This window comes from Emydura macquarii, unplaced genomic scaffold, assembly GCF_026122565.2.
Source record: "Emydura macquarii macquarii isolate MOO-44397 ecotype Brisbane River unplaced genomic scaffold, CSIRO-AGI_Emac_v2 contig_2481, whole genome shotgun sequence".
In the NCBI taxonomy this organism is placed as follows: domain Eukaryota; kingdom Metazoa; phylum Chordata; order Testudines; family Chelidae; genus Emydura; species Emydura macquarii.
In genome coordinates, this window is record NW_027132618.1 from 481,938 (window position 1) to 495,661 (window position 13,724).

Here is a 13,724-nt window from a genome sequence, read left to right on the forward strand (position 1 = left end):
CTTTAGCCCTGGTCTACACTTACTGGACAATTCGGCGACAGTCGACAGGAGTGAACGCAAACTACGCAGAGTAGCTTGCGTAACTCCCATCGACTGCCGTGCTTCCCTTCTGTGCAGCGTCTTCACTGCACTGCGCCAATGGGAACTGCGTTCTTGTTGACGCAGCCCTATGCCACTTAGGTGGTTTTATTGCACTGACTTGTGGATTGACTGAGCGGGTCTTCACTGACCGCTCAGTCGATCCAGATATGTCGATCTGATGGCAGCGACTTTGCTGCCATCAGTGTAGACATACCTTATCCAATCTATAATTGAGGGTAACAGATTTATTCAGAAGTCATGCAGGATATACAAATACCTAAGAAGTTTTTAATCAGTACATACACACACCACTTTCTTACTGTGCAAGTCATTCATTATCCCCATGAAGACTGTAACACCTATATCCATCCCCTTCTAGAAAAGACAAACCCACATACACTCCTTTTCTCAATTGTAGTCAGGCACTGCAGTGGCAGAGTTCTTAACACACAAACATGCCTTTCAAAATGTCACCTTACAAATATCTTTTGAGTCTGCGGTGATCTTTCATCACTAACCAGTGATATCCAGAGGATAAAAATGCCCAATCTTCAGGCAATGCCTAGTAATCATCATGCTGCAGGATAATATAGATCTTACAACAACCAAAAATAGTGCTGATTCTTCTACATCCCTTCTAGGTTCTCAAGGTTTATAATAAGAGTCTTACCTTTGTTGCAGCCACACATGCTCCATCTGTTCCCCTTACTCCTCCTTGCATCTCTTCACCTCAAGGTCCTTTACTGTTTTATAACACTCTCTCAAGTGTCTTCTCCCCCATTAAGCATCTTTATATAGCAGCAATAATGAAAGGCAGTTATTTTCTGCTACAGACCCTGTATCCATTACTGAACTACATATTGCTTCATTGCAGCCTGTCATCCATAGACTCATCTTTTATACTTTAACCAAACGAAACAAACCCTAAATCCCACTTTTTTCTCTGCTCTCAAGTTCCTTATTGACAACATCTGTGGGTAAAATTAGCTCAATTAATCACTGTGGGCAGGCCACAAATCTCAGGCTGTAGTATCTCTGTGATGCCCTCATGGTGATCTGCTAGAGCAGATCTCCTGCTCATTAAGTACGTATGAAGATAGCCTACAAGGCAAGTTTTTTTATTTTTTCTTTAATTGAAATTCAGGTCTTATCTACCTACGAATTTTGGGTGACTAAAGAACTAGTAGGTTTATGGCACCAGAGATATCAAGGAAGTATAACCTAACTGAGATCCTGATATTGCTTACGCACATGTTAAACTTTATTTTTGTGAGTAGTTCCACTGAAATCAATGTGACTGTTCACAGTAGTAAAGTTAAGAATGTAAGTAAGTGGTTGCAGAATTGGAGCCTGAGAGAGAAAGCAGTTTATAGTCACTGCTTAAAACTATGGGTGTTTTTTTTTCTTTAACAACACCCTTTTAACTAAAGAATTGGAGAAAATTTCTTTGATAAGGATTTGACCTGCCAGCTCTTTCATTATGTAATGAGAAAGCTCCCAGTCTGCATTTCTGGGTCATCCAAGAAGTCTGCCAACACACAGAAGGAAGATTTATTGTTTTAAAGGAAAAAAGGAGGAAAAAAAGTATAAGCCACTCCCACACTTAAAAAACAAACAAAATCCACCCCATCCCCTTCCCCCTCACTACCTCTCTACAAAATGCATTCAGGCCTTTTTTAAATATTGGAAAGAAAAAAAACACTCATATGCATCTTTAAAGCAATTTTATAAGAACAAGTTTAGGTAGGTTTTAATTTTCTCTGCTGTTCTTTATCAAGTTGTTTTTCTTCCTTATGTAAATTTAGTTTATTTAACACAAATAGCTAACACAGAGAGGAAGGATAGTGGTTAGGGCACTAGCTTAGGACTTGAGACATCTAGGTTCAGTTGCCTACTCTGACACAGACTTCCTGTGTGACTTTGAGTAAGTCATTTAGCCTCTCTGTGCTCATCTCCCTATCAGGAAAAAAAAGCTAGTAATATTCCCCTACCTCAGCAGGTGTTGTAAGTATAGTACTACTATCCCTCACCAGGTGCTATAAGGATAAATACGTTAAAAGATTGTGCGGTGTTCATGTACTACTGTAACAGGTGCAGCACAAGAAAGCTATTATCTAGAAGAAAATATGCCAACATCTGCATAGATTTACATCGAAGTTCACAGTCTGAGGACCAGTTTTGTCACCATAAGGCATTTTAATAAGATTTAATAAAATAATAAAAGCTTTGATAGAGGACAGTCATTAGGGAATCTGCTCAATGAGCAACTATTAACTAGCCCCAGTTTCTGTTTTAGGAGGTTCTCATCAATTTGGAGCTACTGATGGATTTTTTACATCCAGATATACCAGTAATGAACCATTGGGGTAGAAAATGGAAGTACACATATAGAATTTGTAAACCCCATCCTATTACAAATGCTGCATAGGCAGAACCTTGTGACCACATGGAACTGCACTGACATGAAATAGGCCTCAGTATGGGAATTTGGATCCATCCTTTTTGGAGCTCATTGTGGTGATGGGCCATAGAAAGCAAAAGTAGCCACTCAAATATGAGCACTACTAACCTATGCTTAATGTTCCTTTACAATTTAGGAATCACACTGGTTTAAGTAGGGCAGAAGATGGTACTGTTAAATTCTTTATGAATAGGACATGGTTATTTACAAAGCCCTTTAAGCGTATATAGTGCCTAGCAATCAGAAATCACAACCCCTGCCCTGAGCAGCATACACTATAATTCAGACAAATAGGGTACACAAGACAATGGTTCAGATTCAGAAGGGCAAAGGGGACCGATCTGGACCGATCACGAAAGAAGCTGCACAGAGATTTAGCGGAGAAATCAGGGCAGTTGGTGAAGGAGGAGCCTGTTCAACGCACAGGGCATGAAGTGAAAGATGAGTAGCCAAGAATGGGAGAAAGCAGTGAAGACAAGACTCGAAGAACAAAGAAGTGGAAGGGGAGGGACAAAGAAATGAGATGGAGTGTTGAGGGTTCAGTTCTTTAGAATTAAACAAGAGGAATAAAAACATTGGATTCTTCTTTATTTCTCTTTTTTCCTTCCTTTCATCCATCCCGAAAGAGACTTCCAGAAATTCATTTTTAATCAAAAACCTGCAGAGTGGTGTGATCTATGTTTTGTGGATGACTGCTTCATCCGTAGCTGGAGAAAGCCCTCAAGGGAATGAGGAAGTGGTTTACCTAGAAAGTAATGAATATTTAAATCTTAAGACCTTTGTGTAAGGCGCCAACAGAAAGACACCTTAGCTTATTCCCTACCCCAGCCCTTTCTCACAGATTTGGTTTGTACCTACTCCTGTTAATTCTTAAGGAGAAAATATTGGATGTTTGCAGTTGGTTGTAAAATTTGCATGTTTTTTTTCCCCAACTGCTCACATTCCCCCAAGACATTGGACTCTACTGTATCGACATGCAAGTAGTAATTTGCAGCCAGTGGGACTGTTCACGTGAGTAAGGCAAGAAGTGTTTGACCTCATTGAAGTTGAATAGCAGTTTTGGCACATACTTCCATATGAACAGTCCCCTTGGCCTCAAGTTACTACTTACGTATTTAAGCTAGTTATAAAGTAGGGCTTGATTATGCTTACATTGAAGTGAATGGCAAAATTCCCATTGACTCCAGGAGGGGTAAAATAGTATTATTCCTGTAATTCTCAGATATTTCAGATGTTTCCTATATTCAGAAGTTTCCCCCTTTGTGTGTGTATTCCACACAATGGTGCCTGTAATACCAAGTACAAGGTGAGGGCCCTTTCTAAACTTTTTGACTGGTAAAGAATCAGAATTTCCAACCCATTGGAAATTCCCATAGTTTGAAATTTGTTTTTGTCGCAGGTTGAACAAGAACAAAAAGAACAAAATTTTACACAGAACCAAAAATTCAGAAAAATGTTAAGAAATATAAAAAAGTTTCATTTTGGTTTGTCAGCTGTCCTAGAATGTACAGTGGTTATGTGGGAGATGCTGTCCCAGGTAGTGAGCTGGGCCTATAGAGGAGAATGGTGGTATGAAGCACCCAGACTACAGGTCCCATAAAACACTGTGGCAGCTGAGGCAGACACAGATTCATATTGAATTGACTCCAAATGAAATCTTTTGATTCAGTTTGACAAACTGAAGTATTCAGAGTTGGGTTGATCTAAACCGAAATATTTTGTTTCACTTTCCCTAACAAAAAATTAAAAACTTCAGCAAAATCAAAATGTCCCGCCACAAAGTTTTGATTTTGCAGAAAATTGCATTTTCTGTCAAAAAACCTTTGATGAAAAATTCCTGACCAGTTCGAGTTGTGATTGTTTCACAGACACAACATGGTAACGTTTACTGTTTAAAGGCCTGATTCTCTAGAGATTTTCTGTCTCTAACCTAGTGCTCGCTACCAAGGTCCGTCTTATTGACTCTAGGTTTATTTGCTGCATATATTGATGTCAAGGGCAGTGTCCCAAGACAAAGGTTAGAGCACTGCACATATTAGACAATCAAGCTTAGGTGAAATTGCCAAAGGGAGAGCCCAGTTACAAAGTAGTCTCTTTCTTAGCGTTTCAGCAGTGCCAAATTCCAGTTCTTAAATGTACTCAGTTCTTTTTAGTTTATGAGCAAGCTATTTATCAGCATGGGTTTGCTGGATTTACAGGTGCTTCTGACTGGATTATTGTTTTGGCAGCTTGTATCTTCATCAGTATTTCAGCCTACATTTGCTTGGTGAAGTCAGCTCAAAAAGCGTAAGTGAATTATTTTTTTTCATATCTGAACTCCAAAAATAGAGTTTTCTTTAGCATGTATAATAATGTATTCTTACAACTTGTTCTAAACTTGTTTGATATTTTACCTGAAATGTGTAAGATGCCAAACAAATGTTATAAATGATGTTAATGAAAACACAGCATGTTAGGTGTCATGTGAACAGTTGCAGGTTCAGAAACGCACCAATCGAGAACGCTTGTGTGCACGCACCCACACACACACACACACAACCTATATACATGCAATTTTTTTTTTTCAAGTTTTACTTAGGGCTTAACTCTTTTCCCATTAAAATGATAAGACTCCTGTTAATTTCACTGGGAACACAGTCAGACCCTTAGATGGAGAACTCTTAAGAACAGGGATTTGTCTTTGTAAAGCAACACAAAAGAAATAATAGATGTCTAGAGACCAGAACAAAATATATTTCATAGAACAGATCAGCTCTCTAATTAACAGCTGTAACACAAAACACTTTTAATGCCACAAGGATTTCCCTATATCAACTACCTTCCAAATTTAAGGGGACAGATTTCGGGGTTGGGTTTTTTTTGGTTTTTTGTTTTTTTTTTTACACATATACTTAAATGGTAAAAGGTAAAGCTTGTTGACTCAATGACCAGCAAAAAATGCTAACAGCAGACACAATAAAGTTTGGGAACTACATCAGAAGCCACTATCTGGGCCTCCAGCTTAGCAAATTTCAGTTTATGTGGTTAACAGAAATATGCAGAGTTACATTAGTGAGGGCTAGTCTACACTTAAAACTTACAGCGGCACATCTGTATCAGTAGAGCTGTGCTGCTGTAAGAGCACTTGTGTAACTGCATTATGTTGACGGGCAAGAGCTATCCCGCCAACATAATAAAACCACCTAAACGAGCGGCGGTAGCTATGTCGGTGGGAGAACGTCTCCCACCAACACAGTGCTGTCAACACAAGTGCTTATGCTGGCAAAACATATGTCGCTCAGGGGGGTGTTTTTTTTCACACCCGAGTGACAAACGTTTTGCCAGCATAAGTGCTAGTGTAGACCAGGCCTGAGGATTTTTTTTAAGAGAACAAGAGCTATGGCAGGGATATAACTCTCAGGCTTCTGAGGATAAGCCAACCTGTAACTATCAGAGTTAGGAAAATGGTTCCTGGAGACAGATTATTCCATGACTGTTTACTGCATGGGTTTCTGTTGAAGCATCTGGTGTTGGCCACTGCCAGCAACAGGATACTGGGCTAGACAGGCCCCTGGTCTGCTGTAATATGGCAATTCCTATATTTCCTATACTTCTAAGGGAGCAGCATCACAGAGGGGATCCATTACAGGTGGGGGCTGCTTGCTGTGCTTTGTTCCCTTAGTGGTAAATTATGAAGCAGAATCAGCGTCTCAGAAACAGTCATTTGCCCTATTGGCTGCAGGAGAGAGAGTAGTGTTTGTAGATGTGAAGAATGAAGATAGGATACAAAAACAGCACAACCCGACTAAGACTGGCCAGAATTCTAGATTCTAAGCTTTTCTGGAGCTGGAATTTTTTTTTGGTTTTTTTTTTGGGGGGTGGGTGAGTACACACACACAGTGCCCAGCCCGTGGGCCCCAATCCCTGTCTGGAGCCTGTAGAAGTTGTTACACTGGAGGTGAAATTTCAGCCTGATCAGGTGCTCTGGACAGTCACGGGGGCTAAGAAATACATATTTTCAGGATTCTTGGGTGCATACCAGCAGGGTACAAGAACAGGGTTGGGAAGAGCCAATTTATTGGCTTAGTTGTAGAGGTGTACATCACCCAGTATTGGTGTACACTTTACATATTTTAGGTTGAGAGGCCCGCTAAGGGAAAGCCTAGACAGAGATTTATCTTCCATTAGGACTAAATATAGTCATTCGTGGGTTTAGAAAGTCACTGGCAGTTGGGGCAGAGTACAAGTGTAGAAGTCTCGTTTATCTTCCCTCCTGTCAAGGCAAGCAGCTTCCTTCCAAACTAGCTTCTTCAAGGTTAGCTCAAGGCAGAGGGTTCTGCAAGAGTCAAGCTTTGTGGCAAACCAACGTGGGTGGTTGTGATCCACATCAGAGAGGAAAAAATGCATGTCTTGGTCAGTTGAAGGCTGAATAAGAGATTTCTTGCTACTGTTGCCATCTGGGGAATCTAGGAGCAACAACAGATACAGCAAGATCCTGAGTCTGCAAGCCATCTGAGGGTAGGTTGGTAAGTGTCGTCAGCTGAGGAAGCAGCCATAGATGTTAGAAAAGGGAAGCATTTTGAGAAACTACCAGTCAACATCACAACAGTTTTATGCAGCTTTATCTTAAACTAAATTGCTTTGATCCAGGTTCCAACAAAGTAATTTGCAGGCTTCTAAATATTGGCAGGCTGGAATTTCCACTGGTCCACATTAAAGCAGTCTGTACTGACCTAAATACTGATTATTTAGTATCTCTGCACCGTGAGATGTCCCAATTTAATACATCATATTTAAACGTGAGGCTGTATACATTATAGTTTGAAGCCATTATATTTGCAGGCATTAGCAATTGTGATTTTAATGCCAACATGATCAATTTGTTTGTAGATTATGCTCACTCCTTTCTGTCCTTGTACCTCAGTGGTACAGAAAAGCCATTCCAGACCCAGCTAACTGTACATGGGCTAAAAAGTACTCATATGTGGAGGTAAGTCACCTTTTAAGATTATTATTATATTAAGCTTATGTCCTCACCTCAAAAATTATTTTGGCCATGCATGTCAGTACTCTTTTAGTACAAAAAAAAGTGTGAATTTGTGGTCAGTGGGATGATTGCAGGAAACTACTTTGAATCATATGGCCTGTTAAGATGAGCACATCCGCCTGATACAAGGACAATGAAGAAACTTACTTCTAGAAGGAATAATATTAGAAAGGATGCTGTGTGAATGCTATTTGCATTTTGACAGGGTAGAAGATACTGCCTGAATAATGATATATTTCCTCCTCCATCAGGATGAGCTGAACTTACATTCCAACCATTTTCTAAGCCACTTGAGCAGTTTTGAAGAGCCTGAAACTATAGAAGTAGAGGAAGTCTTCATAAAAAAGGAACCAGTGGCTTTCAAGGACTTACCCATCTTCAGCAACATTAAAAGCAGTGAAAGTCATGATTGGCAAACAACAGCAAGCAGCTTTGAGAACCAGGAGTCCACTGAAAAGAACTCTGAGTACAAACCTTTGTCCCCCAGCATACCAGATGATGGAGACAATTCTAAGTGTCACCTGCCTTACTTGTACAAAAAAGTAGTACTGGAGGAAACAGAGCAAATTCAAACTGTTTCTGGATACCTTGCCAGTCCACTTACAGACACAACTGTGAACTATTTGCCTTCAAACATACTGTCCCCTATTATGGATGCTAATGAAGAAAGCAATGAATTTGAATGCAAATCATTCTCTGTCTTCCCAACAACTTCGCTTCTGATGCCAATGTTTTCTTGTGGAGGGAAACTTACTTTGGATTCAGTAAAAATTGACTGCAATTCTATCACAGAGTAAGAAGTCAAGCTTGGCTGTGTTTTTTGTATTCTAGCCAGGCTCTGTGCACTTTAGTCAAATACACAAATACCACAAAATGATTATATTTAGTTTGATAGTGCCAGCTCACCCACTGCATGTAATTTAAAGGAAAGGTGTAAATTCTAAACAACATTAAAATGGTTAGACTTGTGTTTTTTGTCATACTTTGTGAGGCAGTATAGATGTTTCGTACCTCTGCCTTGCGTGGATCTTACGAGAACCTGTTCCTAAGGTAGGTGACGTTCATACAGATAAGAAGTTGAGAGCTGCATACAGTGGAGCATATTTATATATAACTGCCAAAAGTTTCATTAATGTAGAGCAGAGATTCTCAAAGTGGGGGTGGGGCGCATGGAATGTATTCTTATGGGGCAGAAGTAGCTTTCGGGGGGGAAAAAACATACTGCATACATCTTACTCACAGCAATGAGTGTTGAGGTTTGAGTGGGACAGAGCATCCATCTTAGACACTTTAGGGGAGGGAGAGTGTGACAGAGCACCCTTGTATTCACCCCCTAAACACCACTGTGATAATCTCTGTAGGAACTATGCCTTGCCAGGTATCACTTGAAAATGAATATCTCGCTGGTCAAACTATCATGGTGAAATGTAGCAACATTATATATAAAGTTGTGAATTCCCCCTGCATGATACTATTAGCATCAAAACCAGACAGCTCTGCCTAGGCAAAAGATGTTTAACAAGCCTGCCTTAAGTAAAGAAGTGAGAATTTAACCTCAGTTTAAATATAAGAGGTAAACTTGGTTCTAAAGACCGTAGGGGGAGGAGATGGCAGGAAACAGAACAATTTGGATGTCAGCAAACTGGGATATTTTAGTGGGAGTTGGTCCTGCTTTGAGCAGGGAGTTGGACTAGATGACCTCCTGAGGTCCCTGCCAATCCTAATCTATGATTCAAACACAAGTAGGGGAAGAAAGCAGGGTGCCTCTTTCACCCCAGACTCTATGGCACCTTTTTTACTGATTGAATAAATTTTACTTTGAAGAGTGACCCTCAGATGAAAGCACTTCAAAGGTTCACTGGCCAGTAAAAGAATGGTGCAAAGAAGCCCAAACTCTCTCTTTTTCACCCAAGAAAACAAAGGCACCAGCACCTTTGGGCCTCTACAAGAGACCCTAACTAAGGAAAGGGTCCAGTCGTGTTGCTGGAAGACAGAGGGTGAGAAAGGCCACCTTAAGACAAAGCCATGAACTAAAATTTGCTAGATTAAGTTTCAGATTTTTAGATATGTGGTTTCACTTTTATTTACTGGTAATGATTTCTAACGGTCTCATACTGGAATTCACCTAAAAATCCTATCTTCCTTTGTTAATAAACTTTGCTTTATTTTTAATCTAAACTAATCCAGTGCTGTGTGTAAATAGAACTGTTAATTTAACTGGAGTTATCAAACGGTTGAATATTGACTCTTTATAAGGGCAATAAACCATAGTATCTGAACTCTCCAGGAGAGGGCTGAACATTGCAGAACACAGGTTTTTGGAGAATCTAGGACTGGGGATGTGGGGGCACACGGCAGGTAGTAACCAAGGCTGGTGGAAGCCAGAGCGTGACTGGAGTGTTGCTGACAGGCTGTGGAGGTCGGAGCTGCTGGACCAGGACTGCAGCTATACCCAGATACTCAGGGTGTGTCCTGCATGCTGGTAATGGCCCAGGTTGAGAATTACAGTAGCAATGCATTGTGGTGCAAGGCAGGTGGTCTGGATTCCACCCCAGAATGTGACACAGGGAGTTTCAGGGGAAGGAGTTCTAGATTCCATCTCATCCCTGCTCCTGCAGTCCCAGAAACATCCCTGGTGCGACAGCTCTTCCCTCACCCTTGGCGTGTCTCTTCTCCCTTTTGAGGACTGTGCCTTATTCGAATAAGGGAGCATCACCAAAGGGGCTACATATCTACTGGGCACAGCCGTAAGGACAGAATGCAGAACCACCCCTGCTAGAGGATTTTAAAAAAATCAATTTCTGGGGAAAAGAAATCAAAAAGATTATTTCAGCTGGATTTTATTTAATTTTTTTTTTAATAAACAGTTTAAAATGAAATCTAAATTTAATACCAATTATGTTAAAGCCTAAACTTGTAATCTCTTAAAACATGTAAATAATAAATCTGTTGAAGCCATAATGGAGCTCTCTCTAAAACTTTTGAGTTAAAGGCTGCTTTTCTATATCAAGGATATTTTCCCCGATCTAACTTTTGATGTCAAGCTTTATAAATATGGCACAATAGGTCACGTACTGTATTAAGGACTTGATCCTGTGGAGGACCCACAAGACCCTGGCAAAGTCATCACAGGAATTGGGACCTGGCCTCGGACTCCAGGAGACACCATCATGTATCCCCTCAACAGGATCATCCATAGAGCGGTCTCATTCTGAGTGGTCTCATACTCCTAGTTTATAACTTCTCTACCTGAGTGTTGATTGGCTCAGTTCTCCAATTATGACTCCATCCACCGTGGAAACGTACACTCCAGCTCATGGAAAAATACTGATCTGCCCAATAACTACCAGCCCTTGCTTCTGGATGGCTGTGGGCACTTCTGTCTCCTTGCACGTGTACATGGACGGAGATATAAACAGAAATCCATTATTTTCACAACTACCTCCCCTCTCTCTAAACAAATAAAATACTGCCATGCAAAAGGCATGTGGGTTCCGCAGCAGAAGTCTTAGTTCTTTTGTTTTTCTGGGGGTACAGATGGGGATGGGGCAGAGGAGTTATGTAACAAGCACAAGGGAGAAGCAGCAGAGTGTGCAACTAGAAAGGAGCAATGCTGGAGCAGGACAGTGGGAAGAAGGGGCAACGTTCTTTAGAGTGCAACCTCTAGTATTGATTTCAACACCTGGGAACTGCAGGGAAAAAACCTCAGGGTTGGCAGGTGATAAAAAAAGACCATGTATGGGAATGTTTTCAAGAAATTCCTATAGGTAAAAAAAGAAACACGTGCCAAATGTAAACAGTGCAGCGCACAGATGCAAAGCCTGGCTGTCAGAATGAAACATTACCAAAAATGCTCTTCAGAAGCATTAAGCTGTGGTACAGACAGTTGCAGTAGGAGGAATCTTTCATTTACAATTTTTTAAAAAAAAGCAGTGTACTTAAGTAAGACTCAATGAGTGAGTGTCTTTTTTTGCCATTTTGTTTCAGAGGATTATAAATGTCCATCGTCTGCAATATCTATAACTTCAGTGTCAACTGCTGCTACCACAGGCAGTGCAATAAGTAAAGGTACATCAAACTCAGACCATAAATTACCTGTATTTTTTATAGATAAACACAAGACTTTCTTCATCATCTATTAAAGCCATGGCTGAGTACTGAACTCAGAGCCCTGCAACCTTCAGTCTGCCTCATAGCTTTCCACTTCACTTCTCATCTTCTGGCCCCTCTGTGTCAGGTTTGGGGGTGGGGATAGGGAGAGAAGAGCCTCTGATAGCTGTGAACAGCCCAGCTTCTCCTGCAACAGCCAGGAGCTGTGTGCCTGAGGATCAGGGCGGAGAGCTGGGCTCCTAGAAACCCTTCAGCCCTAGCTCTCCCCCCTGCACTGTTTGGGGGCCAGTGTGGTCAGCAATGCAGGTCCTACCCTAATGCTGCTGCACAGAGCTGTGCTGGGATCTGTACTCCTCAGAGCCCCTCATTTTGACAGATCAGGCTCTACCTTGAGTCCTGCTGAGGCACAGTTCAATTCAAGGCAATCTAATTATGCATGGGAATTTTAGAGCACTTCGCTGATTTTTTCCTCTCTCCCCCCTCCATTAAAGTTGAGACTAGCGTACCGCTTAACTATAATGGTGCTGTTTTCCCACTATATTACAGATCTGTACATGGGTAACTGGAGAAAGGGCATCCTACTACATTTTTGCAGCAGGGTTATATGAATCACTAAGCAAAGTGGGCCTGCCCTTTTGGGTGAAACAAGGACAGGAAAATAGGAAGGTAGAAGGAATAGTTGCCAGGAATGACGAAACAGGCAACAATAATTTGCAAGAGCAAGATCTTTGATTTTATTAAAAGTCTAAATACATATTTTAAAATATTTTCTATACATTCTATGATTTTAATTCACTTAATATAGTCTTGGAAATTTGAAAACAATTGTTTTGTTCACAATCTTCTTTTCCATTGGGTATTGACTTGTTAGCTACTGTACCATTGGTAACAGGTTCTGGGCTGCAGCCGCAGATTGAATAGTTATTATGAGGTATTTGTTTTTAAAAATGTAGACATTACAAACAGATCTGAAGTAGTTCAGATTTTGGTCTTACCTTTAATGTGTGGCTTTGACCACCTTTAGTCAGCATTAATGACAGCATCTCTCCTTTCAAGGCAGGTAAAACAAGTGCTTTAGTAAGTGAATTAAGCTTTTAGCTAGTTGCATTGCAATTATTTCAATACTATTTCAAATGGCCTCTGTTGAAATAGTATTTTCTAACTTCCTGATGCAACAATGCTTAGTGAATCTACAGGTGTCTATGCTCCCAAATCAATGATACAGAGGTAAATTTCCCTTTACCTCCCCAAGTAACAGAAATACACCATTATTGCAAAAGCCTGCTGCATTTAGTCCATAGCTTTTTCCACTGATACCAACATAGCATCTGTACTCAGAAGCGAAGGACAAACATGTAACTCTTGCAGGTCAGGAAGGAAACCTTTTATTTGTCTGCAGGTTCCAAAAGCCTTTTTATTCCAACTATTACCTCTTTGTCAACAGATGGTCCATAATGGTAAGTTACATTAAAATTAATTCACTTGCTTTCCATCACATCTGTTCTCTTATACTGTCATGTCATTCCTGTAATCAAGAGTCAAAACAGTAAAAGATAATTAGCAATAACAAAATACTATCTTATGGTCTTAAATCAGTCTAATATTTTGATAGTTTGTATACAGGAGACCTTTTATGAAGGTAGTTACTGTGCATGTGAAATAGCTAATTTTCAATATGAAGTTATTTGACTTTTTTTTTTTAATTGGAAAAAAGTTGAGAAGTTCAAACTAAGGTCCATGGTACTGAGCCTGCGGCCACTTCTCAGGTGGAGCACTCTTCAGGTTGCTATGAAGATAGATTAACAGCAGGATCAGGTTTCTGTGCCTGCAAGATTTCTTTTAAGTAAATTATTGTATTCAAGTAGAGGATATTGTCTGTCTATATATATATACACACATATATATGTATATATACACACACACATACACACACTTGTTTTACGGGGTGCGGGGGGAGGTTGTTTGTGCATGCACACACACAATATATAGGACCTGGTTTAAGACACTATTTTATTTTCCATGTTCCAGATTATAAAAAAGGCTGAG

At 40.3% G+C, this 13,724-nt stretch overlaps 1 protein-coding gene across 3 annotated transcripts in view; it reads left to right on the plus strand.

Moving 5' to 3' along the window:
* IL12RB2 (interleukin 12 receptor subunit beta 2) overlaps positions 1 to 8,684 on the plus strand; it is a 30,706-nt gene extending 22,022 nt beyond the window's left edge. For all 3 annotated transcript variants that reach the window (XM_067563343.1, XM_067563345.1, XM_067563344.1), the window contains 3 exons: positions 4,741 to 4,828; positions 7,412 to 7,511; positions 7,820 to 8,684. In XM_067563343.1, the coding sequence (XP_067419444.1) occupies positions 4,741 to 4,828; positions 7,412 to 7,511; positions 7,820 to 8,365 (734 nt within the window). In that variant the 3' untranslated portion in view covers positions 8,366 to 8,684. The remainder of the gene's footprint in view (positions 1 to 4,740; positions 4,829 to 7,411; positions 7,512 to 7,819) is intronic.
* Positions 8,685 to 13,724: the final 5,040 nt, after the last annotated feature.